At 32.3% G+C, this 26,377-nt stretch overlaps 1 protein-coding gene across 1 annotated transcript in view; it reads left to right on the forward strand.

Annotated features, from left to right (window-relative positions):
• The window catches only part of LMBRD1 (LMBR1 domain containing 1), a 78,720-nt gene that overhangs the window by 36,409 nt on the left and 15,934 nt on the right, over nucleotides 1-26,377 (forward strand). Inside the window, exons 6-9 of the mRNA XM_011361181.2 lie at nucleotides 1,507-1,595; nucleotides 4,115-4,188; nucleotides 13,154-13,279; nucleotides 19,292-19,444. Coding sequence (XP_011359483.1) covers nucleotides 1,507-1,595; nucleotides 4,115-4,188; nucleotides 13,154-13,279; nucleotides 19,292-19,444 — 442 coding nt within the window. The remainder of the gene's footprint in view (nucleotides 1-1,506; nucleotides 1,596-4,114; nucleotides 4,189-13,153; nucleotides 13,280-19,291; nucleotides 19,445-26,377) is intronic.

Raw genomic sequence — 26,377 nt, forward strand, 5'->3', positions numbered from 1 at the left:
GGTAAATTATAAGTAGTTTTTTCTTGCTTGGTTTATGTTTTTGTTCTAATACTAATAAATTAGTTAATATCATTATAGAAATATAATATATAAGAGTTTTGTTTTTGTTTTTGTTTTTTTTGATTCTGCCATACTACTTTTGTTTAATTGTTTTTGATTTAATAGACAGGGCAACAAATAATCAACTTTTTGCATTTATTGCTCTATCCCTGTGAGTAATCACTTTTCTCTCCAAAAATGGTGAGAAATAAGTCTCCAAGATTAAGAAAAGTGTAGTAAATTAATGCAAATGCAAATAGTTACATATTTAAATAAACTCTTGACATGCTTTAATGCATTCATCTTTTTATAAGAATATAAAGTATCAGTAGTACCAAGGAGTAAAGTTTTTTAAAATAAAAATTATAATAATTACTTTTTTCTACTTGCATACATTATCAGAGCAGATATCTTAATGTATTGTTGAACTTATTCAGTATTTCCTCTTTACAAAAGAGGATATAGATCTTAACTGCTTTGCTTATAATTAAAATTAGGTCGGAAAGTAGGTAGTATTAGAGTTACTTGTTATATGCCTCTTTGATTCTCCACATGTACAGTCTAAGGGTTACTCAGTGCTTTTTGCCTTAATCTCTTTATTATCTTCTTGTTTCTGAGCTTGATAATAAAGTGACTATACTCCCACCCCTTCCTTTCTCCCTCCCTCCCTTCCTTTCTTCCTTCCTTCCTTCCTTCCTTCCTTCCTTCCTTCCTTCCTTCCTTCCTTCCTTCCTTCCTTCCTTCCTTCCTTCCTTCCTTCCTTCCTTCCTTCTTTCCTTCCTTCCTTCCTTCTTTCCTTCCTTCCTTCCTTCCTTCCTGTTTTCCCTCCTTACGTTTTCTCCCAATCTAAGCTCCTAGAGCAAGTCCTAGGAAGCTAGCTATCTTTGTTATTTCCATGCCCCGCCTTCAGCTGTGGATTGAAAAAAAATAGAAACTGCTTTCATTATATATATTGGGTAGAACCTTGCAAGATATAGAAAAACACTAAAAAATAAAAATAAAAATCATTCCTAATCCCACAATGAGATATTTATGGTTTATTTTGGTATATTTCCTTTTTTTCTATTCATATAAATGTATCAAAATCATTACATATATTTATATTCAGTTCTCCTGATTTACAGAGGAGATTCTTAACCTTTTTTATGCCATGGACCTATTTGACTATCTTTAGCCTATGGCTTCTTAAAATATTTTGGAATGCAAAAAATAAGTAGGATTACAAAGAAAACTAATTATACTGAATACAGTAATAAAACTATTGTAACTGATTTGTGATATAGTAAACACATAGGTAAGAAACTTCTCACACTCTCTATATGATACAGATTTGATTTGCTAATTCTTTTTGGGGGAAGGGTGATCTTTGTTTAAAAAAATTACTAAAAATTGAGATTCCGCCACATTTACTTTTATTTGATCTTTTATCTTTAAAACCATTAATCAGAGTTATTTTCTCCTTTACAGTGCTTTTGTTCCATTGAATGTTCCCAATAACAAAAATTCTACAGAGTGGGAAAAAGTGAAGTTCCTGTTTGAAGAACTTGGGAGTAGTCGTAAGTATTCTTTTAAAAAAAAAAATCCATAATAATTTATATTTCATGACCCTTGGGACTTTTTTTCAGTAGCCTGTTTTTATAACCCGTTTTTAAGAATTTAATGGCACAATCCTTTTAACTTGTGGTTAAAAGTATGCTAGACGCATTAGGAGCTTTATGCTGTTAAGACGCACTTTTAGACATCACTTTTAGACTAGCTATTATGTAGCAAGTCTCTTGACTTCATAAAATTACTTCGTTGAAAAGAAAATATAATCTTTAAAGTACTTGAGCAGTGAAGATCTTATAATTTCTATGTAGTCTTTACTTCACTTTAGATAATATAGAATCATATATTAAAGAAATGTGCTAGACATATTGGTTTTTATTTTCAATTTTTAACTAATGAGAAAACCCTATATTGCTGTTTGATCATGATTAAGTAATCTTTTATGTGGAATGTAATTTACAGAGGTATCATGTGAATGAAATAATACTATATTATAAATTTATCTCAAATAATTTTGGAATTGTTTTTCCAGAAACTTTTTCTAACTTAATCAATATGACCGAGGTTTTTAGAGGAAAAGAAAATAGGCTCAGGAGGTTACGTTAAGAAAGTTGTTTAATCATTGACAAATACAGTTGGCATTAGAAACTGATCTTAAATAAGAATGTATACTTATTACTCAGAATTTTTTGTGCATTTGAATATATAACTTTTTTTTCAAAGAAATCTTGAATAATTATTTTATAAACATGCTGAGAATTTTTTTTGCTTTCGTATTTATTCTTTTTAATAGGTACTCTACATCCTTTGATCAGCAGTTCTTTCTCTTTACTCAGATATAATATTAAACAGTGATTAAATTAAGTCTTAGAATCTTGGCTATATAACTTCTTAATTTTCTTGCTTTCCACTTAAGATTTCAGTAAATTGGTCCATTAATGTCTTGCTGATACCAGCAAGAATAAGGATAGTAGGCCTGGCATCTACTAATACTAAGTTGTCGGGATTTATGCACCTGATCCTATTTCTGAGAAATAAGTTGCTTCTTTTCTTGTGGTTAACTCTTTTAGGTCTCTTGAGTTATTATTCCTCTGCCCTAACCCTTATAAATTAACTACTCTTTTGAGTATTAGTATAACTTGAATCATTGATTATGTAGGTAGCATTATTCTAATTTCTGTAATCCATTCTTTTTAGTCTTAACATTATTTTTTCTTTAAATCTCAAACCTTAAACACCATATCCTAGAGTACATTTTGCTTATCATTATTAGTAATTTTAACTTTTTTGATTGGCTAAATATGTTAGCATAATACTCTATTTTATCAATTTTAAGGTTCATATTTTTCACATTTTTATCTCTGATTTGGGTGTGTATTTTATAAGTGATTAGTACCTTAAAGATGCTATCAGCCAAGAGAGGCCTCTCCTAATCGTATGAACACTTTCTGTTGATAACGTTAGTAAGATTGAGAAAGTAACAGCATCAGTGTCTTTGGTTTGATAAATATAGTATTATAGTTTTATAAAATTAAAGCTTAAAAATTTGCCTTGTATAATTTGTGAATTTGTTAATATGTTCTCTTCAAGTGTTATGTAAAACTGAGATGTGGGTTTTAAGAAGATAGTTTATTCTAGTAGTATTATTTATGAAAAGATTAATATTGATATATTAAGTTAATAAAAAATTATATTTGGTTCCACATGACCTGCATTTAAACTAGATCAATACAGGTCCAGTATGACCTTTATTAAAACTAGAAAAATTAGTATTACTCCCATTTAAGAACATTCAAATTTGCATAGTATTTCATTGCATAATTTAGTATATTTATTTAAAAGTGTCACCCCTGCTCCTTATTCATTGGCTTTCATTTAAATAATTTCTGAAATCTAATTTATTAACATAGTTTTTCTGTTTTGGCGTTATGTTTCATTCTATTTTCTGTTTGTTTCCTTTTTTATTTTTAATTCTGCCAAATGGGCAGGTTAGCTCCTTTCAAATTAAAGAGTAAAATAAACTCTCTTAGGATTTTAGTTTTAGACTATATATTAAAAATTTATCATTAAAATTTTATTTGAAAATTAAGTATACAGAAACTAGGAGTATTGAGAGGAGAAAGAAGGGAGAGTCAAGGTCAATGGCTTTCCTATGTAATGTTATTTCTCAAGGCATGCCATTGAGAAAGACTAGGAAATTTTTTTGCTACCTTTTGAGCATCTAATATTTTGCTGATTTCATTTTAGGCTCAATAATTAGGCAGCAATTTTCCTCTTGAATTTTAAGAGGTGTAAGAAAGAACATCTTAGTCTGAAAGATCTTTTACAAATCAATATGTGAAGAGTCTTTTAAATTCCCTTTTTTTCCACATGGAGTTAGCACTTCAAGGTCGAGGGAATACATATCAGTTTAAACTTTCAAAATGCATAACAAACCCAGTTTTTACACTTTATATTGATTTGCTGCATATAAACATTTGAATAGTATATATGTACATTTTTAGCAGTATTTTTTTTTCCTTTGCAGATGGTTTAGCTGCCTTGTCGTTTTCCATTAGTTCTCTGACCTTGATTGGAATGTTGGCAGCTATAACTTACACTGTAAGTATACTGGTGGTAATTGAGTTAAAATTAGAGAATCACTTTATGAAGCAAGTTTTTAATCTTATATATTCAATTTTGTTCTATTTTCCTCTTTAATATTTTAGTGCTTTCATCTTCATTTTTCTTGAGTTTTCTTTACTTAGGAGGAGGATTAATTTTGAACTGCTTAGACAGTTATTTCATCTGTATTTAGAAATTTAATATTCAGAAACAAAAACAAATGTTATAACTTATGAATCTTGAAGGTGGTTATATACCTTGCAATAATAGATTTAGTGATTTATAAGCATATTAGGATGCTGAACCGTAGATCAATATCTGTTACTGATTCAGAAGATTTATCCTACTTGAGAATATAAGGTTTTTAAAATCAGATATTTTTTAACTTGATATTTCTCTAGTATATATAATCCAAACTTATACTCTCAGAGACTTTAGATTTTTTCTTTTCAGTCTTTCTGGAAATGGTAAAATATGAATTATAATAAACTGGCAAACTTGCGTACACACTGCTCTTTTTTTTGCTCAAATTATAAAGGAAAAGCCGTAATAAATGCTTCTTTACCTGTCTCCTGAAAGAGTTTTGCAAGGAGCTTTAAAATATCTAAGACTTTTTAATGGAGTTTATGTTTAGGACATTATTGATTCTTACAATGATGGAAGATAATTGGTTATGTGGAAAATCTTTTCCAATAGAATCTAGTTTTGTTACATAATCATTTAAGTGTCACATATATAATAAAAGGAGTCTAAAATACATGCATTTTGATATCTTTCTGTTCTTTGGGTACTCAGTTTTATTACCATTTTTGTTTTTTGCATGTATTTCTACACAAGGAATTTACTATCTGATATCAGTGGGTAATTATCCTATCTCACAGAGTGTATGTACAGCATATGAGCTGTTTTTTAAGAAGCAGTCACCAGTTTATAACAAATTAGGATTTAGATCTGGACACTAATTGCTGTTCTATGTCAGATCTGTTATGCTGATCTTGGATTTGTCTTTTAACCTTCCTGGGTCAGTGTCTTCTCCATTAAATGGTAATAGAAAAATTCTCTTAGGGGTTTTTGAAGGTCAAATGATATCGTTTGTAAAAGTGCTTTGAAAACTATAAGGGAAATAAATATGTAGCAGTGGATGAAAGATTAGTCAGAAGAAAAATATGGAAAACAGGAAGCCAACCTGTAAGGTCAACATCTAGAAGGATCTGAAGTTTTATCCTTCTTGCAGCCTATTACAGTTTCATGGATGTTGGCTGAAGAGACAAAGAACTTTATATGACTTACAGCAATAGCAGTAGCCATAGGATCAGCATTTTCTTGTGCCAGTTCCCTGAATCCCAATTCCTGCGGAGCAATATGAAGAGTACCAGATGAGACTTTCACATAGAAGATAAACCTTGAGTTTAGGGAAGCTGAATCTTATATAATGGATAGTAAGCATGCCTGCTCTTTGTTCCAGAGGAAGAAGCCATCTTTGTTTTCCAAAGCTATTTGCTGTACAAATATCCTTGAAAAGATAGTCTGGAAAAAAAAAAAAAAGGTGATTAGTGCTTGGCTTTAAATATGTGCAGAAATGAGACCCATGGAGAGTTGTTTCCCTATGATCAAGTGGTAAATATTATGAAAAAAATAAGGCAGTATAAAGAGATAGACAGTAGTGGAGGCTGATTCTCCTATGAAGGTCAGAAATGGCTTCTATAACATTTGAACAGAGAGCTGAGTGAACTGAAAGAACCAGCCATGAGGGAAGAGTAAATGCAAAATCCTGAGGTAAGCACAGGTATGCAGTATTCAGGTAATAGTAAGGAGGCAAAGCCAGTGTGCTAGAGCTCAGTTAACAAGGGGAAGAATGACTGAAGTTTAGATGAGTAATAGCTAGAGGCCATGTTATATAGAGCCTAATAGACCATTGTTAGGAGTTTGAATTTTATTCTGATTGAAATTAGAAACCATTGGAAAGTTTTAAATGGAAATGTAATAGAATCTAACACTGCAACAGTATTACTCTGGTGGCTCTGAATTAAATAAACTGTGGAGTGACAAGGGGGAGTGAGAAAATAGGTGAAATTATTAAAAATCTTTGAAAGAGATTTTCCTGTAGAAACAATATAATTCTAAAGATATGTATTTCAAACTAATATTTTATATTCAAATTTAAACTGTGAAAATTATCATTAAGTAATCAATTAAACCAAATAATTATACTGACTTAGTTAAGATATCCTTAGAAGAGCTTTAGCTTTCTAGAAGGCAGAGGGTTGAACTGAAGAACACTGATAAAACAATCGGAGAACCTTATGATGATGGGTCTGAGACTGGGAACCAGAAAGACAGGGAAGAAATGCTGCATAGGTAGGGAGGTGCCACTTAAGGTCTATGACCAAGGGAGAGGGTCCAATGTAATAGTATATTAAGGTCAAACTGCCTAGGAGTTATACATTTTCTTTAAGTAGCATAAGTAATAAAATTATGATATTTGGTGGAGAGGCTTAAATGTGGATCCCTTTTAAATCCATGGGTCCTTTGAATACTTTACCATATAAATTTACTCATCTCTAAAGTGGGAAAAATATTTAATATGGTTGTAAAGATTTAATCAAACAATTTACTAAGTCTTGGAATATATCGGCCACTCAAGAGTTATTGGTAGCTTGAATTATTGAATATTCACTTTCATATAGTTCAAACTATAGTTCCCACCTATTTCCTCTTGCAGGAAAAGTAAACCAGATGCTAACAATTGTATCATATCAGAGAGAATGTGTATTACAGAAAGATAAGTCAAAAAGGCATTCACAGTTGGATGGTGGTTACTTGGGTGTGTGTGGATGGAGATAAACATCTTTTAAATAGCACTACAAGATATGCTCAGAAAATTCAGTGGGAGAATGTTTTGCTTCCAAAGCAGTCTGGCCTGGCCAGTTTTACTACCTATTGTATAAAGAGAGGAAGAACAGTGGGATAGAGGAGACCCTGTTTAAACAGGCAGCAAGATGTGTATAGCTGAGCACTAGTCATGAGTGTGAGCCTTTATATAAAATCTAATACCTGAACCCTAGCCTCCCCATATGTAAAAATCGGCCAATAATACTCAAACTTTATTAAAAACTAGTTGGAAATCAACTGTTTATAGATAAGTGGTTTTATTGTAGTTAGGTGGTTAATAGTACTAATTATCATATTTGCTTGCAGATGCAAAATGTTCTCCTAACTTGTTATAGAAAAGCCTGAGAATTGGGCTTTTCAGGTGGAGCATGGAAAAGAGTATAGTACATATTAATGGGAAGTAGAAGTTTAATTTTAATTAAAGTACCCAAATTGGGAAGTTAATACTTAGTGTACTTTGACCCCGAGTACAAAGAATTATTAAAGGTAAAATAACATCTGTTATAGCAACGGTCCCCAACCTTTTTGGCACCAGGAACTTGTGCTCCCATGAGAATCTAATGCCTGATGATCTGAGGTGGAGCTTAGGAGGTGATACTAGCTAGCACTGGGGTGCGGCTGCAAACACAGATGAAGCTTTGCTCACTCACCTGCTGCTCACTTCTTGCTATGTGGCCAGGGTCCTAACAGAGTATAGACAGCTACCAGTCCTTGGTCCAGGGGTTGGGGACCCCTATGTTATAGATTCTGTAACTGTTAGTATTAAAACTAGAGTTTTTATTATGTATATGTCAGTCGAGTGTGAACTTCTTAGATATGCATTATTTACTTTAGAAATTAGTAGATTATTTAAATTTTACCAAGATTATATTCTCTGTACCATGTATTAAGGAATAGCCAAATAATTGGGCACTCAATTTTAGGAGAAGAATAATGTCAAACAACATATTAGCTTGCCTGTTGTTTCCAGCTTAAATTGAAAGGGAATCTGCTATTTTTTAAATTAAAAGAAAAAACACAACAAAACATCTAGGCACAGATATTTCTGTAGATATTTTAATTTTAGTGCCATCAAGTGGGGAAATGTTGAATAATGATGTTTTCATAAAAAATGTAATATGTGGACTATCAAAGTGCCTATAGAAGCAGTGACTACTAAACTTTGTTATATACACTAATCAGTAAAAAATTGAACATGTATTCTACAATGTTTATGAATTTTATTTGTGTGTGTATTTGTGTGTGACTATATATATTTTATATACAATATAAACTAATAGATTAAAGAAAATCGAAGTGATAAATTAAGGATTCAAAAATAGAAGTAAATCAAGCAGTGGTTCTCAGTAATCTTTGAAACAGATGTCCCCTTTATAAGTCAAATTTCTCAGCCTTCTATATGATACTATGTTTCATTGAGTCCATGACACTGATTGTAAGATGCACTTGTATTTTATGTGTCACTATAAGGAAAAAAATCCTTGCTCATGCTTTCTTATCATTTTTAATTTTGTTTTAAGTGAGAGAACTTTAGTCTTACGTAAATACTTAAAAAAATCGTACCACTCTTCATACAAAATGAGAAAAGTATAGGTGAATTAAGTTGAAAAGGTATTCCTAAAACTTCACATGTGGGATCTGAGTCTTCTGAATCACTCTTTTGAATTAGTTATTCATGTCCATGTTTTACTATACAAGATTGTCTTTTATGCTATCAAGAGAATGGCTTTTCTTGAGAGTGACACTCTTGTCTCTGGGATTTTCTTTGAAGCTGCTAACACACCCATTGTGTAAATTTGAGCTGTTTTTGTTGCTTTTAGGTTGTTTCTGTACTTTTGCATTTAACTGAGTAGCAAAATGCAAAATGGCTTCTACTTTGAGTATATTTCCTTTCTTAAGCTCATAAATTACTTGACTGTTGCTTTGCAAGAAAATATAGAATTATACTCATTGTTCCAGTGAATATTTATTTACTTATTTGCTCTTTTGTTTATTTCTCTTTACACATTAACTTTTTGTTTCAATGTCAAATCATAGTACTATCTTATAAGATATTTTAAGTGGCAGTTAAACTCAATAGTTGTACCAAGAATGCATGTAACTCAGCCAAAGAAGTAACTATTGTAACCATCTATGACCAAATCTGTGAATGTATAGTTAGTGACACTATGGCATGACTTCTGCCTAGTTAATGGCTTATAAGATGCATCTAAATTTCACTGATGTTAAATGTATGAAAATACATGTATCTTAGAATCAATGAATATTTAAAAGGAAAATCTTTATTGAGTACATGTTAAATGAATTGTTTCATTAGTCATAAAGGAATACATGTCCTTGAATAATAGGTGTTACAAATATATGCAAGATACTTAGTTTAAAGGCAGTACTCTGATCATTTGCAGTAATCCAAGGCTTACAGGTTGGAAACTCTCATCCTCGATACAGGAGAGATATGTAGGGACAAGGAGCTATTTCAAACTGAGCAGTATAAAAAGGTGGTACAAATGTTTGTAGTTTGCATATATTCTTTCAAAACATTTAGAGTTTTAAAGATGGTGATTTATTTTTGGTAGTTGAAAAAAAAAGATGGAAGCAATTATAGGCAACCTAAAAGCATTTTAAATCTTTTTTGGCCTTGTTGATTTTCTAGTAATTCACTAGAGGGCAGTAGCAAGCAATAAAAGTTTTGTTTCTGAAAATGATGGTCTTCATATATTTTTTTCAAAGAAGTCTGAGGTTAAATTCAAAAGACTGTTGTTTAAAGATCTTAAAGTTGTATTGATGAAATGTTTTATTATAGAATGTGTTTTATGAAGCTTATTGTAATCTAAATATTATGGTTAAATTTCCTGATGATCATTGAAATTTAAATAAATGTGATCTAAAAACAAGCTAAAAGCTAGGTAACCAAAACAATGACTTTCTTCTTGCTTTCTTCAGACAATTAAAAATTCGCAAAAAGATGGTGTATTCTAGTCCCATGTTATCGCAAGATATTACCAAGGACGTATTTTTACTTTCTAAAATCTTTTACATTACACTATTTAGGAGTTCAGTTCAGCTCTTCTAATAAATATATACATTTCATGTAAGGAAATGAGTTCATATGAATAAAGAACTCTTTTTAAATGATTTTTGGCTAAATATTATCTTCTTAGAGGAATTATTTTGTTAATTTAATAAATGTTTGTTCTGAAATAAAGATAGGAGAAAGAAGAATTGAGACTAGTCCTTACACACCAAATAGTCTACTGCAGTTGTTACGAGTGTGGCTGAGGAATCTTTATTTTTAAGACATTGTCAAGTGATTCTGATTAGCCAAATTTGGCAGTGATAAAACAAATAGTCACACCAATAATGGTAATGTACAATGTTATGTATTATGATTGTGTTATAAGCAAAGCACATTTACAAATCAAGGAAGGTTTTCCAGACATGTTGTAATTAAGCTGAGACCTGAAGGGCACTGAAATTTGCTAATAAAGTAGGGTGAGAAAGTAGGCATTCTAGGTGAGGGCACTGTATGTACTTAAGTATAGATGCTTGAGAAAGCCCGTAGTAGTATAAAATTGGAGTGTTTTAAGAATAGTGAACAATTCAGAGGCATGAGATAAGATAAGGTTGGTAGGGATCAGGTCATGAAGGGCTTTGTATGCCAGGATGAGATAATTGGAGTCTATTCACAGGACCAATAATTCTACCTCTCATTGAAACACAATACTAAAAACTTTTCAAACAATCTTAGGTGAAATTCTGATATGTAAAGTAGAAGAATGAAGTAGAATTGCTCTGGAAAAGTACCAGTAGGTCTCTGCATCACTATTTGCCTTCTATATCCCATAGTAGCCCAAAGACACTTCCGCAGAACCCTAGGAACTCCTCCCAGAGCACTTTGAAAACTACCCTTGTTAGTCCTGGAGAATCTTAAAGGATGTTAATTGGAGGAATGGCATAATCTGACTTGAATGTTAGAGGGAGATCACTTCAGAAACAGTGTGAAAGATGGATTTGTAGAAAGTGAGACCAGCAAACCAGTGCAGAGAAGTTAGATGACCTTGCATTTTGATGATGGACACTAAGGGCCACATTGTTAATATTGACTAGAGCAACAGCTTTCTTAGGAAATAGTATTAAGTACTGAGGTTAGTATATTTAAGGATTCAAATCTATCCAACACAAAATAACAAGCATTGGAGTAAAATAAGCCTAGTTTGTAGGTGTTTGGGAGGACAGGGAAATATACTTGGGTTTAAACTGGGTTTAACAAAATATTTTTGCCTTGGTATTTGGTTGTAAAAAGCAACGTGATACTGTATTTGTCGAATGATATGCAAGTGTGGGGAATTGGTAAATAATCATATAATACCACATACTCATCAGACTCTTAAGGTGTGTTACTTTTTTTAAAATAAAAAAATGTTTAAAAGTAGAACTGCTGAAACAATCAAATAGATCAAAATGATAATAGGGACAGGAAAGTCCTGTAAAGAAGGGAGCTTTGGGATACTTTGGCTCCCATAGCCTTTTTTTATTTACATTTATAGTGTCTTGATATAAAATGTAATGTTCAAAATGTAAAATTTAAACCTGATTATGTTTTTTTCTTATATTTTACCAAGGTCATTACAAGTATAAATTTGACAAGAATTCAGTTAATTAGAAGAAAATCACTCTACTTTGTCCGTATTACATTTTCTTCTAATATAAACAGAATTCTTCCCACTTCTTTCTTTTTTGGATAGGAAAATTAGGAAAACATTAACTTATGCTTTAACAGTGTATAAAATTCAAGATTTTAAGTATTTCTCCTTTAGCAAATGTAAGGATTTGCATATTGGATAACAATTTCAGCTAGTTAATTGCCTAAATGTAACAAGATATAGAGTCGATATTACTTGATAGGACTAGTTCATTTCTGGGATTTCCTTGTAGTCATGCTCCTGGTTCGTATTCTTCCATAATTAAAAAAAAAAACCAGTGTATCAGAATTTATGCTTTGTTATTTGAGTTGTGGTTTAATCATTGTTTAAAGGAAACTCAGTGAAGAATATTAAAGTAATTAAAATTGACACTAAAGATATTTGAGGTCATCCCAGGCGTTGACAACCAGGTAGCAGAGAGCATTAGAGAAAAAATGCAGGATCATCCAGGATATTTTGGAGTTTGGAGTAAAGCCTACAAAGTACCATTTATCACTTCTGCCCACATTTATTGTCCTGAACTCAGTCTCACAACCCTCTATAATAGCTGGGGAGACTGGCTAAAGTAGTTTGGCTATGTGCTAATGAAAGAAAATGAAAGAAATACATAGTGTTGTATCTGCTTCAGAGCCTGTTGCTGTAACCAGGAGGTGATAGCTGTCCATTTTGCTTCTAAGGATTTAAGATCACTGATGATTTGAATAATGGTCACATGGCATTTGCCATTAATGTTTTTAATTGGTACAATAAAAAGTTATCATTTGGGACTGGCTAATGTAGAACTGAGTATTGTAAAATAATATGTTTATTCTTAGTGTTGATTAATAGTTAAAAATTAGTTGTACGAAAATATTTTAAATAGCAAAAAGATTATAAATATTTAGAATTTGTAAATAAACTATATATACACAGATAATTGGTATGTTGATCAAGTAACATGTATATTGAAACACTTAACGTTTTACTGAGATTTACTATATATACTTGGAAAAAGTTATTTTTTCCATAGAAATAATTTTGTAAGTTGTTTTTAGTAGTTCACCTATCTTAACCTCTGATTAGCCTAAAGTTGTAATTTATTTCTTTATGATAAAGTATTATATTTACCTTAATTTTGCAACTTGCCCTTTGAAGAATAAGTATTATCTGTTTTGGAAATATTATTATAGCTATAACTCTAGAAGTGTAAGTGTGAAATAAACAGGAGAATTATAAACATGATTCACTCCCATATGCCATGTTCTTCAGTGAATATAGAACTACTTATTCTCTTTGTAATTATTTTTAATAACATTTTTATCTGAAAATTGTGTGTAATATGTTTAAAATAGTATTACTAAATCACATTTTAATTTTGTTCCTTTTAGGCCTATGGCATGTCAGCATTACCTTTAAATCTGATAAAAGGAACTAGAAACGCTGCTTATGAACGTTTAGAAAACACTGAAGACATTGAAGAAGTGGAACAGCACATTCAAACAATTAAATCAAAAGTGAGTGTGTATTCTTTTGTAATTGGGAAGCATAAAATTACTTTGAGCTGCTTTCTGATGTGACTTAGACATTGGCAAACACATATTTTTGACATAGAATTTTTTACAAAAATCCTACAAGAAACATGCCCATACTTTAAAAAAAATTTGTCTTCTGTGAAATGTAAGGTGCTGACAGTTTGAGACTTGTCAATTAAATGTACTTATGAAAATGAATTTTTTGTTTCCTCCATCACATTCAAGTAACAATGATCTTATTTATAGAACATAAGAAAAATGACATTTTCTAAATAATGCTACTAAACTAGCATAATCCTCATACAGAAACCAGCCAATAAGAACTCACAAAGAAAACTGTGACATCAGCATCATGATAGAGTAAGATGCCCTTGTCTTTTCCCTTTAATCTACAACTAGTAGAGCATCTGTTATTCAACAAAAATTCCTTTGCTTGACACAGTAAGATGCCTAAGAGATCCACACATTTGTACATCTGAAGGTGGGTGGGTTGGAATGCATAGGGAGGTGGAACTGGGGAAATGGCAGGGACTTTGCTTGCAACCTGGTTCTCCCACCATGGCAGCCGAGCCCACAGCTCTGGCTCTTCACCACAGCCCCTGTGAAGGAAAGGGAAATAGCGACATTGGTCTCTTGACTTTGGCTCCCTTCCCCGGCTCCGGCAGTGCTGGTGCCATCAGAGAGCTTGGTAGCAGCAGTAGCAGTAAAGGCAGTACATGTGACTTCAGCCTCCTGGTGGTACTAGGCAGTAGTGGTGGTGGGGCTTGTGACTCCGTTACCCCTGCCCCACCTTATTCTCTCACCACAATGGCAGTGCCTGAGACCTAGACAACTCTGGATGCAGTGGGGGCACATGCCATTCTGGTGATTTGGGCGGTGATGCTCATGATGGTAGTGAAATCCATCATCACAGTGACACTTGTGACATCAAAGCGCCAGTGACTTGGGAGGCACGAGCAGCACTGAAGAGGGCACCTGCAACATCTCTGACAGATGTAGTGGAAGGTAGAAATTGCTGACTCTCAGATATAACTAGAGCCAGTTCAGATAAGAGAAACCAAAACCTTCTGTTGTATTGCCACCTACTAGAAAACGAGAATGACCTTTAAATAAACAACCCGTTGAATTATTAAAAATTTAAAAAGCTGTACCTAAATAAGAAAGGTGTTCGCTATTTCAGGTGCACTGGCAGGGGTACAGTCAGTCCATCAAGGACTGTGAATAATAATGATAACACAATATCATGAAAGAAAATGACAATTCTACAGAAACCAAACTCAAAGTCACAAATTGTTATGTAAATGATAGAGAATTCAAAATAGCTGTCATGAAGAAACTCAGTGAGATAGAAGAGAAATCAGAAAGGCAGTTCAGTAAGCTAAGGAGTAAAATTAATGAACAGAAGTACTTTACCAAAAAAACAAACCAAAAAAATTCTGGAGCAGAAGAACTGAATAAATGAGATGAAGAACGCATTAGAAAGCACTGGAAATAGAGCAGACCATATGGAAGAGAGAATTAAGCGAGCTACAAAATAGAAATCTAGAAATGATTCAGGTGAAAATGAAAAAATTAAAAAAAAACAAAACACAAAAACAAAAACCAATGAGCACTACCCATCTCCATTATAAGGGGCAACATAAGCATAATGGATATCCCGGAAAGAGAAAAGAGAGAAGGAAAAAGAGCTATTTAAAGAAAAAATAGATTTGAAATTTCCAAATCTTGGGAAGGAACTAGACTTGTATTTATACATAAGTACAAGAAGCTAATAGAATACCTAATTATCTCAATGCAAAGATAATTTCTCTAAGAGAGATTAGAACTGCCAAAAGTCAGTGATAAAAAATAATTCTAAAGGCAGCCAGGGGGAAGACAGTAACCTGAACCCCTAGGTTACTGTCCCTGATAGGAACCCCTTTCAGGCTATTATCAGATTTCTCAGCAGAAATGCTGTAGCTAAGAAAGAGTGCAATGACATATGCAAAATATTGAAAGATAAAAGTTGCCAACAAGAATAATCTATCCAGCAAAGTTATCCTTTAGATATGAAGGGGAAATAGAAGATTTCCCAATCGAACAAAAGTTGAGGGAGTTCACCACCATAAGACTTGCCTTACAAGAAATATTAAAAGGAGTTCTTCTATTGGGAACAAAAGAGTACAAGTACACAAAACTTTAAGGTGACAAACACAGAATCAGAAAATTGCGACTCTATTACAGAATACAGTGTTAAATATTTAATTATAGCATAAAGGTTGAGGGGTAAAAGCATTAAAAATAATTATAGCTACTTCAATTTGGTGACAACTAAAAGGGAAGTTTATAGTAATACAGTCTTATCTCAAGAAACAAAAATCTTAAACAATCTAACCTTATACCTTAAGGAGCTAGAAAAAGAGGAACAAATGAAGCCCATAGTCAGAAGAAAAGAAATTGTAAAAATCAGAATAGAAATAAATGCAATAAAGACTAAAAAGACAATGAAACTAAGAGCTGGTTCTTTGAAAAGATATATAAAATTGACAAACCTCTAGCTACACTCACTAAGAAAAACAGACTAAAAATCAAATGAAAGAGAAGTTACAGTGGATACCATAGAAGTAAAAAGGATCATAAGATAATATTATGAAAGGCTATAGATACCAAATTGGACAACCTAGAAGAAATGGATAAATTCTTAGTTATACAACCTTCTTAGGCTGACTCATGAAGAAATAGAAAATCCAAATAGGCTGATCACTAGTAAGGAAATTGAAAGAGTAATCAAAAATCTCTCTCCCTAAAAAAAGCTCAGGACAAAATAAAGAACCAGTTACTCTAAAAGAAAAAAAAAAATAACATCTAAGACTAGACGGCTTCATTGGTGAATTTTACCAAACATTCAAAGAAGATTTAATAATTGAAAAATTGAAGAGGATGGTATGCTTTCTAACTCATTTTGCAAGGCTAATGTTACCTTGAACTAAAATCAAACAAGCACAGCACACAAAAAGAAAATTACAGGCCAGCATCTCTGATGAACACAGATGCAGAAATCCTCAGCAAAATATTAGCAAATCAAAAACAACAGTACATTAAAGGATCACACACCATGATCAAGTGGGATTTATGCCAGGAATGACTGCAAGGATGGTTTAATATCTGCAAATCAATCAACATGATACACAATATTAACAAATTTAAAAAAATTATACGATAGTTTCTGTAGATGATGAAAAAGCATTTGAAAAGATTCAACATCCATTTATTATAAAAAATCAATAAAATGGATGTAGAAGGAAAGTATCTCAACATAATAAAGACCATATATGACAAACTCAGAGCTGACATCATACTCAACAGTGAAAAACTGAAATCTTTCTACTATCAGGAACAAGACAAGCATGCCCACTCTTGCTACTTTTATTCAACATAATTGGGACCTAAGGGATTTTCTCGAACGTGGGATGTTCAGCGCTACAACCAGGATAGTCGGTTATCCTCATAATCAGAGATGTGCTAAATAGAATAACAGTATATATATTTTTTTATCCTTTAGGTGTGTTAAATTTTTACCTTTGCTAGATATTAATAAGAATTTGGGGTTGGGTATACTGTGGCAACATAAAATGTGTATAACTTTTTAAAGAAAATTAAATGTTGTGACATGTGCCTGTATACACGAGCACATACCTTTTAATAATTAAAGTTTAATCCAGCAGTTCATTTAGGAATCTGTCCTATTGGATTGTATGTATATACTTGGACCCAGGCGAATAAATATATTCATGCACATTGTTAATGCCTCCCGTCTCCCGTAAAAAGAAAATGACCTATGTTAAAAAATAAGGTATTTGTTAAATTAAGATACCATGGTATAATGTAATGATGAAAAAGAATGAGATGGATTTATATAGCTTGAAGAATACATCTTATAAAATCAGGCTATCCCAGTTCAAATTTCAGCTCCACAGATTATGCATATACTACTACCTGTGGGCCTTATTTTCCTCATCTAATAAATCATTAATACTATTACCCACATCAAAATTTTATTCTGAATATTGAAGGAGAATAAATGTAAAAGAATAGATCAGTTTTAGGCACAAGATATATGCTCAAGAAATGTTAGCTATTATGTACAACAAAAACCATAAGTATATTTGCATATATGCATGTGTATAAATACATAAAAAATGTGTAGAAGGATATTGATCTGCTTAACAAGGATAACCATAGGAAAAGGAAGTGTCGTTGGAAATGATGTTAAATGGAAGCTTTCACACTTTACTTTTTTTTAAACAAAGGGTATGTATTTATATACTTTATAACTGTATTTCTTTTTTCAAATTAGATAATTAGTAGATTGCTGGGTTTCTATCCTAGTGTTTGTTTCTCTGACCAGAATTATTCTTATATTGGTTTAGTCAGCTGGCAGAGCAGACTGGGCATCCATCCTTCATTCCCTGAAGCATTCACTAAGTAGGCAGATGACTCTAGTTTGTTTTTAGTGAACCCTTAAATCAGTTTACTATTTTTCCCCCTAACATATTGAAAGCCAGCAGCAAAATAAAACTACTTCATTGTTGATATCTTTTTGATATTAGAATGCTGGTTATGGTTGAGATCTAAAGTACTGGACCCTTTTCATACTACACAGTAATATTAGTACCTGGATCTACTAGAGGGGAGTGTTTTTTGTTTTTTTTTTTATTCCTTTCCTTTCAGAAAATACCTTTCTGTAAGGTTCCCTTTTTGGGATACAATTTGATAATACTTAATGTAGATTAAAGGAGTGCAAATTAAATATAGTCCAGTATATATAAATTTTGGTCTCTGGATCATCATCTACTGGGAATTTGGTGGAAATGTAAATTCTAGACCCTACCCAAGATCTACTAAATCATATTTTCTTGGGGATAGGGTTTAGAAATTGTGTTTAACAAACTTTTCAGGTGATTTTTATACATGATAAAGTTTGGGAAGCAATAAGATAAGGTATGGAAGAGGATGGCTGGTTCCAGAAGAGCATGACAGTGCCGTAATGTCAAGAGATCATTATAACTGGGAATATCTTTATTAAAGGGTATTCAGGTATTGTCTTCATTATATCTCTGATTTTAGATTGAGGCTTCATTAGGATATGCTGGACAGCAATATGTTGTGTATTTGCTGAGAACCTATAGGGACATTACCTTCTATTATCTAATGTCTACATCTTAAAAATGCAGTCTCATGTAAATATTTTTCTTATCCCTTCCAATAAAATGAATGAGTTTACATTTCGTCTTTTTTATACTTAGCAGTTGTCTTACTGTAGTTTATTATTGTATCCAGTTAAAGACGCTTAAAGGGTGGGAGAGTTCAAGAGGGAAAGTGTACCAGTGAAATACCATAAGAAAGGTATGCTCATGTTTACAGTAAGCATCACACAAAAATAGATGGGAATTATCTTAGGTTGGCCAAAGAAAACATGCTCGTTTGCAAATATACTTGGAGAACAAGAAAATGCTAGTTCTTAGCAATTGTTATAAAAACCTCTGCATACCACATGCTTATATTACATCTCTCTGTTGGTATTTGAACCAGGGGCTGAGAAGCATCAGTTCAGGTACACTATAACAATCATTTGACCAAAGGGAGAAAAGGGGTGGGGCCAAATATATACTAAGATAAGGGATAGAAGGAGGAATTTGGAGGTGAGAATAATTGACTAAACTACATGAAGTACCCCATAAAAAAGGTGCTTCTAAAAATAGTTCTCTCCATATAATTTTACTATATATTTAGATAACAGATCAAGAAGTTCAGTATTAAATGTACATACATCTGCATGGATCCAGATATGTATATTGTCACATCAAAGTTGTCAGTTTTTTTCAAATTATAAATGTGTAAGGAATCATATTCAACGTAAAAAAAAAATGTTCATTGCCTGATCTGCTAAATCTGATGTGTACTTTATTAAGTCCTTAATGGTAAAAAACTTTTATTTTGTTCTGTTGTTTGCAGAGCAAAGATGGTCGACCGTTGCCAGCAAGGGATAAACGTGCCTTAAAACAATTTGAAGAAAGGTTACGAACACTTAGGAGAAGAGAGAGGCACTTAGAATTCATAGAAAACAGCTGGTGGACAAAATTTTGTGGTGCTCTGCGTCCCCTGAAGGTAATTGGAGTTTTAAAAATATGCCGTCACTCTTCTTCCTGGTTTATATAGTACCTCAGAAAGGTTGTGTTCTCCTTTCGAGATACTTTAAAGTGTGGATTTTGGAGTTAAAATAATCTGGTTTTGAATCACAGCTCTGTCGTTTGGTAGTTTGAGCAAGGTATGTAGTCTCTCTGAACTTCATTTTCTCATGTAATACAAGTATTACATGAACAAAGTTGTTGGGAAATTTAAATTAAAATATAAATAAGTAATGTAGTATACTGATAGAATATTTTGCAAGTTGTACTATTTATAAATTGGATATCTGGGGCTCATACTAGAATTTAGGAGCCTTAACCGAAAGTATTAGAATTTACTTTATCGTTAGACGATATGTGGCTAAAAGTATGTAAAAAGGTATTATTTGAGATGGAAGACCATTACTTTTTAGAGGGATGGGGAGAACCATCATTCGCTAGCCTTGAATTCTTGGGACTATGATACCTACACATTAAGTACATAAACTAAATTAAGGTTGTCATAATATGACCCTGAGTCTAAAAAGTAGCTAAAACTGCTGGGCACAGACTTTCATCTGAGCCCATTCTGTTAGCTGGCATTTGAAACCCCAAGCTTGTATACTGTAAATATACAATGCAGGTTGTAATTCAGAAACTACAGTTATTGGACTGGTTTGAGGAAAGTTAGGGAAGATAAAGATAGAAAATCAGATTGAGTTCTAATGCTGCTTTATCGCCCTCTTATAATTAGAAAGGAAATGAGGAAAAATCACTAACAGGTCACCTCAGAAAGCGCTTCTTTTTGAAAGAGTTCTTCAAAAACATACCATAACCAGTTAGTTCTATGTATCACTTTTTTCATGTTAGAATAAAATTTTTGATTCACTCTAGTTCTTCTCTCAAGGTGATTTTTCTCCATAGAACCAAAATTATGATGAAACCCTCCCCAAACTTATCTTAATTCTAAATTGTTTGTAGAGTCTTATAAATATTTATAACCTTGTCTGTAACATTAACTGCCTAGTTTTAAACATGCTCTGTTCTATTTCACTGAATATATGCTTAGAGGAATTTTTAAATCAACTTTATTAAGTGTGCAGATTGGTTTTGCCAAATGTATTTATAGAATATCCACATTACCCCCAAAAGCTACTTTCTGTCTCCCCCACTCCCTTGAGCTCAGATCCCAGACAACCACTGATGTACTTCTGTCATTATACTTTAGTTTTATGTGCTCTATAATTTTATATAAATGGAATCATAGGGTATATCATCTTTGGCTTCTTTGGCTCAGGACAATGTTTTTGAGATTTATCCATGTTGTTGCATTTTTTCAGTGGTTCGTTCTGTTTCATTGCTGAGTAGCATTCCAGTGTGTGTCTATATCACAATTTGTTTTTCTACTCACCTGTTAGTGGAGATTTGAGTTATCTTCATTTGAGACTATTATGAATAATAGTGATATGAGCATTTGTGCATAAATCCTTGTATAGATTTATTTTTTTCATTTCATTCATTTTTCTTAGGTAAGTACCTAGGGGTAGAATTGCTGAGCCTAATGTTTAATATATGTTTAAGTTTATAAGAAACTGCCAAAGTATTTTCTGAAGTTGTTGTACCATTTTGCATTCCCACAGCAGTGTAAGATTTCCAATTTCTTCATATCCTTCTCAACTCTTATAATGTAACTATAATAGTTTTCCTAATGGATGTGTTGTATCTCATTATGGTGTGATTTGCATTTTTCTGATGTCTAATGATACTGAACATCATGTATTTTTATCAGCCGTTTGTGTATCTTCTCTAAAATGCCTGTTTAAGTCTCCTGGCCGTTTTTAAAATTAGGTTTTGTTTTATGACTGAGTTACAAAAATTCTTTATGTATTCTGGATCAGTACTTTGTCAAATATATATATTGTGAATGTCTCCTAGTTTATGGCTTGCTTTTATGTGTTCTTAACACTCGTTCAAAGAGATTTTTTAAAGCTTTTATAGCAGACATTTTCTTCTAGAAGTTTTATAGTTTCAGCTCTTGCATTTAGGTTTGTGGTCCATTTTAAGTTAATTTTGTGAAATGATATGACTTAAGGTTCAAGGTTTATTTTATTTTCCACATGAATATCAGTACCAAATTTTGTCAAGACTACTTTTTACTCATTGAGTTTCCTTGGTACTTTTGTCAAATCAGTTGATCATATATATGTGTGAGGGTTTTTTTTGGACTCTCTTCTCCATTGATTTATATATCCTTATGCTAAAACTTGATTACTGAAACTTTAAAATCAGCCATGAAATCAAGTAGTGTAAGTTCTTCAGTTTTGTTTTCCTTTTTCAAAATTATTATAGCTGTTGTAGAACCTTTGCATTTCCATATAAATTTTAGAATCAACTCATAATTCCCCAAAACACCCACGGGGATTTTAAGATAATCATCAATTCCCCCAAGTTTACTTACAGATTCTATCGAATCTGTAGGTAAACTTGGGGGAATTGATGATTATCTTAATGTTCCAATCCATGAACATGATATCTTTCCATTTATTTATGTTATCTTAAATTTCTCTTAGCAGTCATTCATAGTGTTAAGTGGCAAGGCCTTTTTAAAATAAATTTTAATAAATTTATCTGTAAATATTTCTTTATATTATTACAGATGCTTTTCTTTAATTTTAATTCTCAATTATTTGTTGCTAGTATGTAGAAATTGTTTTTGTACATTGACCTCGTGTCATGTAACCTGGCTAAATTATTAGTTCTAGTAGCTTTATGATAGATTCCTTAGAAGTTTTTATGTACATGATCATGTCAATTGCTAAAAGACACTTTTACTTCTTTTCAGATATAACATTTTCAATTGCTTTTTTTTTCTTACTGCACTGGCCAGAACATCTAGTGCAATCATTTATCATTTATTTCTTTTGCTATATAAATTTTTCCTTCCTGAATATGGATCTCAATGTTTACTTATCTTTCCATTATCTAGCCCTAAATAGGAATAATTAGTTAGGAATAATTAGCAGTAGGCATTCCTGAAGGAAATATCTGGAGATACAAACTTACTGTTATGTAATTGAGGTTTTAACATGAAAACCAAGGGGTAAACACTGCTTTTTTATTTTTTTGCTCAAATGAAATATGAAAATTATTTATTATTCATCACTTCTGTTTGTCCACAGTTGATATAATTCAGAAATAGGAAACCACATGCTGTTAATGCTTCTTAAACATTAGCATCCAAGTAGTCCTAGTGGAAGAAGATAGAGACAGGTCCACTCAGCCCTCTGCAGAGCTCAGTATATGCTGAAGGTGATTTAAGACTGGTGAGAAGCTCCTGATATAAAATTTCTTTTAAGTTATGTTCTTTCTCAAAATTTTGTGGTATATTGCCTTTTACTCTGTGCTATAATCCATGTTTTATTATAAAATGTATTAAATTTAACATTTTGCAAAATGCAAAAGTTCAAAGTTTTATAATATTTTTTTTCATAAGAGTAGATCCCTGTGAGATGCCTATTGATCTTATGATTTTACATGGCCATGCATTCACTAAGATGTGTACATCTCATTTCAGAAGTATTAGGGTTCAGAGTATGGACTTTGCTGTCATATATATCTGGTTTTGAGTCCTTGCTTTGACCCTCACCAGCTGTGTAACCTCTTTTAACCTCACTTTTCCAAACCTCAGTTTTCTCATCTTTAAAATGGAGTTACATACTTAATCTTATATTTGTTATAGGAATTAAATTATGTACGCAGTGCATTGCCTTTTGATGTAAACAGCTTGGAAAGTTGCAACTGTTACTGTTATAGTTCTATATGTAGAATTTTTCAAATTCTGATAAATACTGCCATATAACTCAAGGGAGAAAATTAGTTTTGTGTTGAAGACACTTGTACAAATAAGCACCTAATTAGATAGATTACGTTAGTGGCTCCTTAAAACAGCATTTATATATACTACTGAATACATTTCCAAGCATACCGTCTAATATTCTTTAAATACTTGATTAAACTCTCCCCTAACAGTAGGACATTGAGCTCATATAACTAATTGGCCTTGGTAAGCTATAGATCCATTAGGTTTTAAATATAATTTGAGATTTTACTATATATATATACCTCTTATTATATATACCTCTTGTATTTATATAGAAAGTTATAAATTCATGTTCATAATTATATCATATATATTTCAGAATTTTATTATGATAAAATATGCATAACATAAAATTTACCATTTAAATTATTTATATAGGTGTGCATTCAGTGACATTAAGTATATTCAGTGTTGTACAACTGTCACCCTATCCATTTGCAGAACTTTTTTGTCATCTTGAACAGAAACACTGTACCCATTAAACAGTAACTCCTCATTTCTCCCTCCTTACCCTGCTCCATATCCCCTAATGACCTCTATTTTGCTTCTGTCTCTCTGAACTTGCCTATACTATATTTGTTCTTTTTTTGTCTGGCTTATTTCACTTTGCATGATGTCTTCAAGATTCATCCATTTGCGGATGTATCAAAATTTCATTCCTTTTTAAGGCTGAATAATGTTCCATTGTATATACATATAGCACATTTTGTTTATTCATTCATTTGTTAGTGGAAATTCACCACCACCCCCCCCCCCCCGGCCAACTGTTGGCTGTTGTAAATAATGCTGCTATGATAATTGGTGTACAAGTATCTGTTTGGTTCCCTGCTTTCAATTCTTTTGAGCATGTATCTAGAAATGGAATTGCTGTCTCATTTGGCAATTTTGTGTTTAACTTTTTGAGGAACCTAAAACCTTTTTCACAGTAGCTGCACAATTTTAATACACAAGGGTTCTAATTTCTTCACATCCTCGCCAACACTTATTTTCCATTTTTTGATAATAGCCTTATGGTTGTGAAGTGATATCTCATGGTTTTGATAACTACCTCCCTAATGATTAGTGTTTTCATTGATTATTAGTCATTCTTATATTTTCTTTGGAGAAATGTTTATTCAGATTCTTTACCCATTTTAAAATTGTGTATGCTTTATTGCTATTATGAGATTTTTTTTTAATGCCTTGAATATTAACCTTTTATTAGATATATGATTTGCAAATATTTGTTCCCATTCTTGGCTTGTCTTTTCATTCTGTTGATAGTGTCCTTTGATATATAAAAGTTTTTAATTTGGATGAAGTCCAGCTTATCTATTTTTCCTTTTGTTGCCTATGTTTTTGGTCATATCCAAAAAAATAATTGCCTGTTAATACATGCAGACCCAAGGAAAAGCCCCAAGACTGAAAATCTACCTCCCTAAATAGAGAGCAGAGAAAGACTGAAGAAAGAGGCTAGCCACTCTAGTATGGTAATTAATAGTTTATTAAGAGAAACTCACATACGGGGCATGCCTTGGGCAGCTGCAAAATGCAGTGGATCCCCATGATACTTGGGAGGTGCCAAAGAATTATATAGGGTAAAAGTGGGGAATGATCACTGGTATTAGCATGTGAATGCTACCAGGTATGGGAAATTACTTTAATCCTTGACCAGGTCAGGACAACAATCTATTCCAGGAACCAGCACATAGCAGGAGGCAGGGAAGGGGTGCTGATTTATGTTAGAACAAACATCAGTTAGGATCATACAGTCTCTAAGAGGGGTTTGCTGAAAGCAACCTCTCTTCTGGCCCAGATCCAGCTCGTGGGACAGACAGTGGTCATGTCATAGAACATTCTCTCCTCTACATTGCCAAAACCAATGCCAGGAAGAGTTCTCTTTTAAGAGTTTAATAGATTTACACCTTATGTTTAGGTCTTGGATCTATTTTGAGTTAATTTTTATGAAGGATACAATGAAGGATAAGAGTCTGATTTCATTTTTTTACATGTGGATGTCCTTTTCTCAGCACCATTCGTTGAAAAGACTGTTCTTTCCCCATTGAAAGGGCTTGGCATCCTTGTCAAAAATCATTTAACCATATATGTGAGGGTTTATTTCTGGGGTCTGTTCTATTGATTATAATTCTATCTGTATGCCGGTAACAAATTGTTTTGATTACTGATTCTGTAGATCACTTCAATAGTATTGTCACTTAACAATGTTTAGCCTTCCAGTCCATAAACATGGATGTCTTTCCATTTATTTATAACTATAATATTTAGTAGTTATCAGTGTATGTCATTTACCTCTTTGTTTAAATTTATTCCTAAATATTTTGTTCTTTTGGATGTTCTATAAATGGAATTGTTTTTTTTTAATTTTCTTTTTCAGTTTATTTTTTGTATATATATACTTTTAAGAAAAATGTTTATTTGAATCAGATCCATAATAAAGAACTAGTAAAATTTGAATGGTTCCACTTCTCTCCCAGCCCTGCAACAAATGAACAAACCTAAACACAATTAAATTTCATAGGATAAGCAAGCAGTGAAATATAATTTTATTACACACTGACAGTGCTTAGTTGTTTTGAAGGTCTGTGGGAATATTTTAATTTTTTTACTCATATTTCTGTCATCCTAGAATCCTCTGAAATTGAATATGAATTATTTTTAAAGATGTAGCAGATTTCCTTCCTCTGATAGTAATATTTAAGGCAGGTATGGTTTTTCTTTGTTTTAGGCCACAATATGTGAAAATGCCTAAAGGCAAAGACGTACTCTTTCTAACTGTAGTTTTATTAAATATCTTATTGGTATGCATTTCAGATTTTTGCTTGATCACTCTTCATTTGAGAGGTACATTTTGGATTTTAGTGTAGGTGTTTTAATTTAAACTAAAATCGATGTGTTTTGGGTGTTTTATGTTGGTAGTAATTCAGTATTGGTTTCTTTAACCTTACAGAGTCTTTTGTAGAGGTCAGTAACTTTATGGAATGAATGTTGAAGTTCATTATAAGAGTAAAGCCATTTGTAAGTGATCTAACCCATCTCTACATTAGTGCAACAGTG

This window comes from Pteropus vampyrus, unplaced genomic scaffold (genome assembly GCF_000151845.1).
Source record: "Pteropus vampyrus isolate Shadow unplaced genomic scaffold, Pvam_2.0 Scaffold64, whole genome shotgun sequence".
In the NCBI taxonomy this organism is placed as follows: domain Eukaryota; kingdom Metazoa; phylum Chordata; class Mammalia; order Chiroptera; family Pteropodidae; genus Pteropus; species Pteropus vampyrus.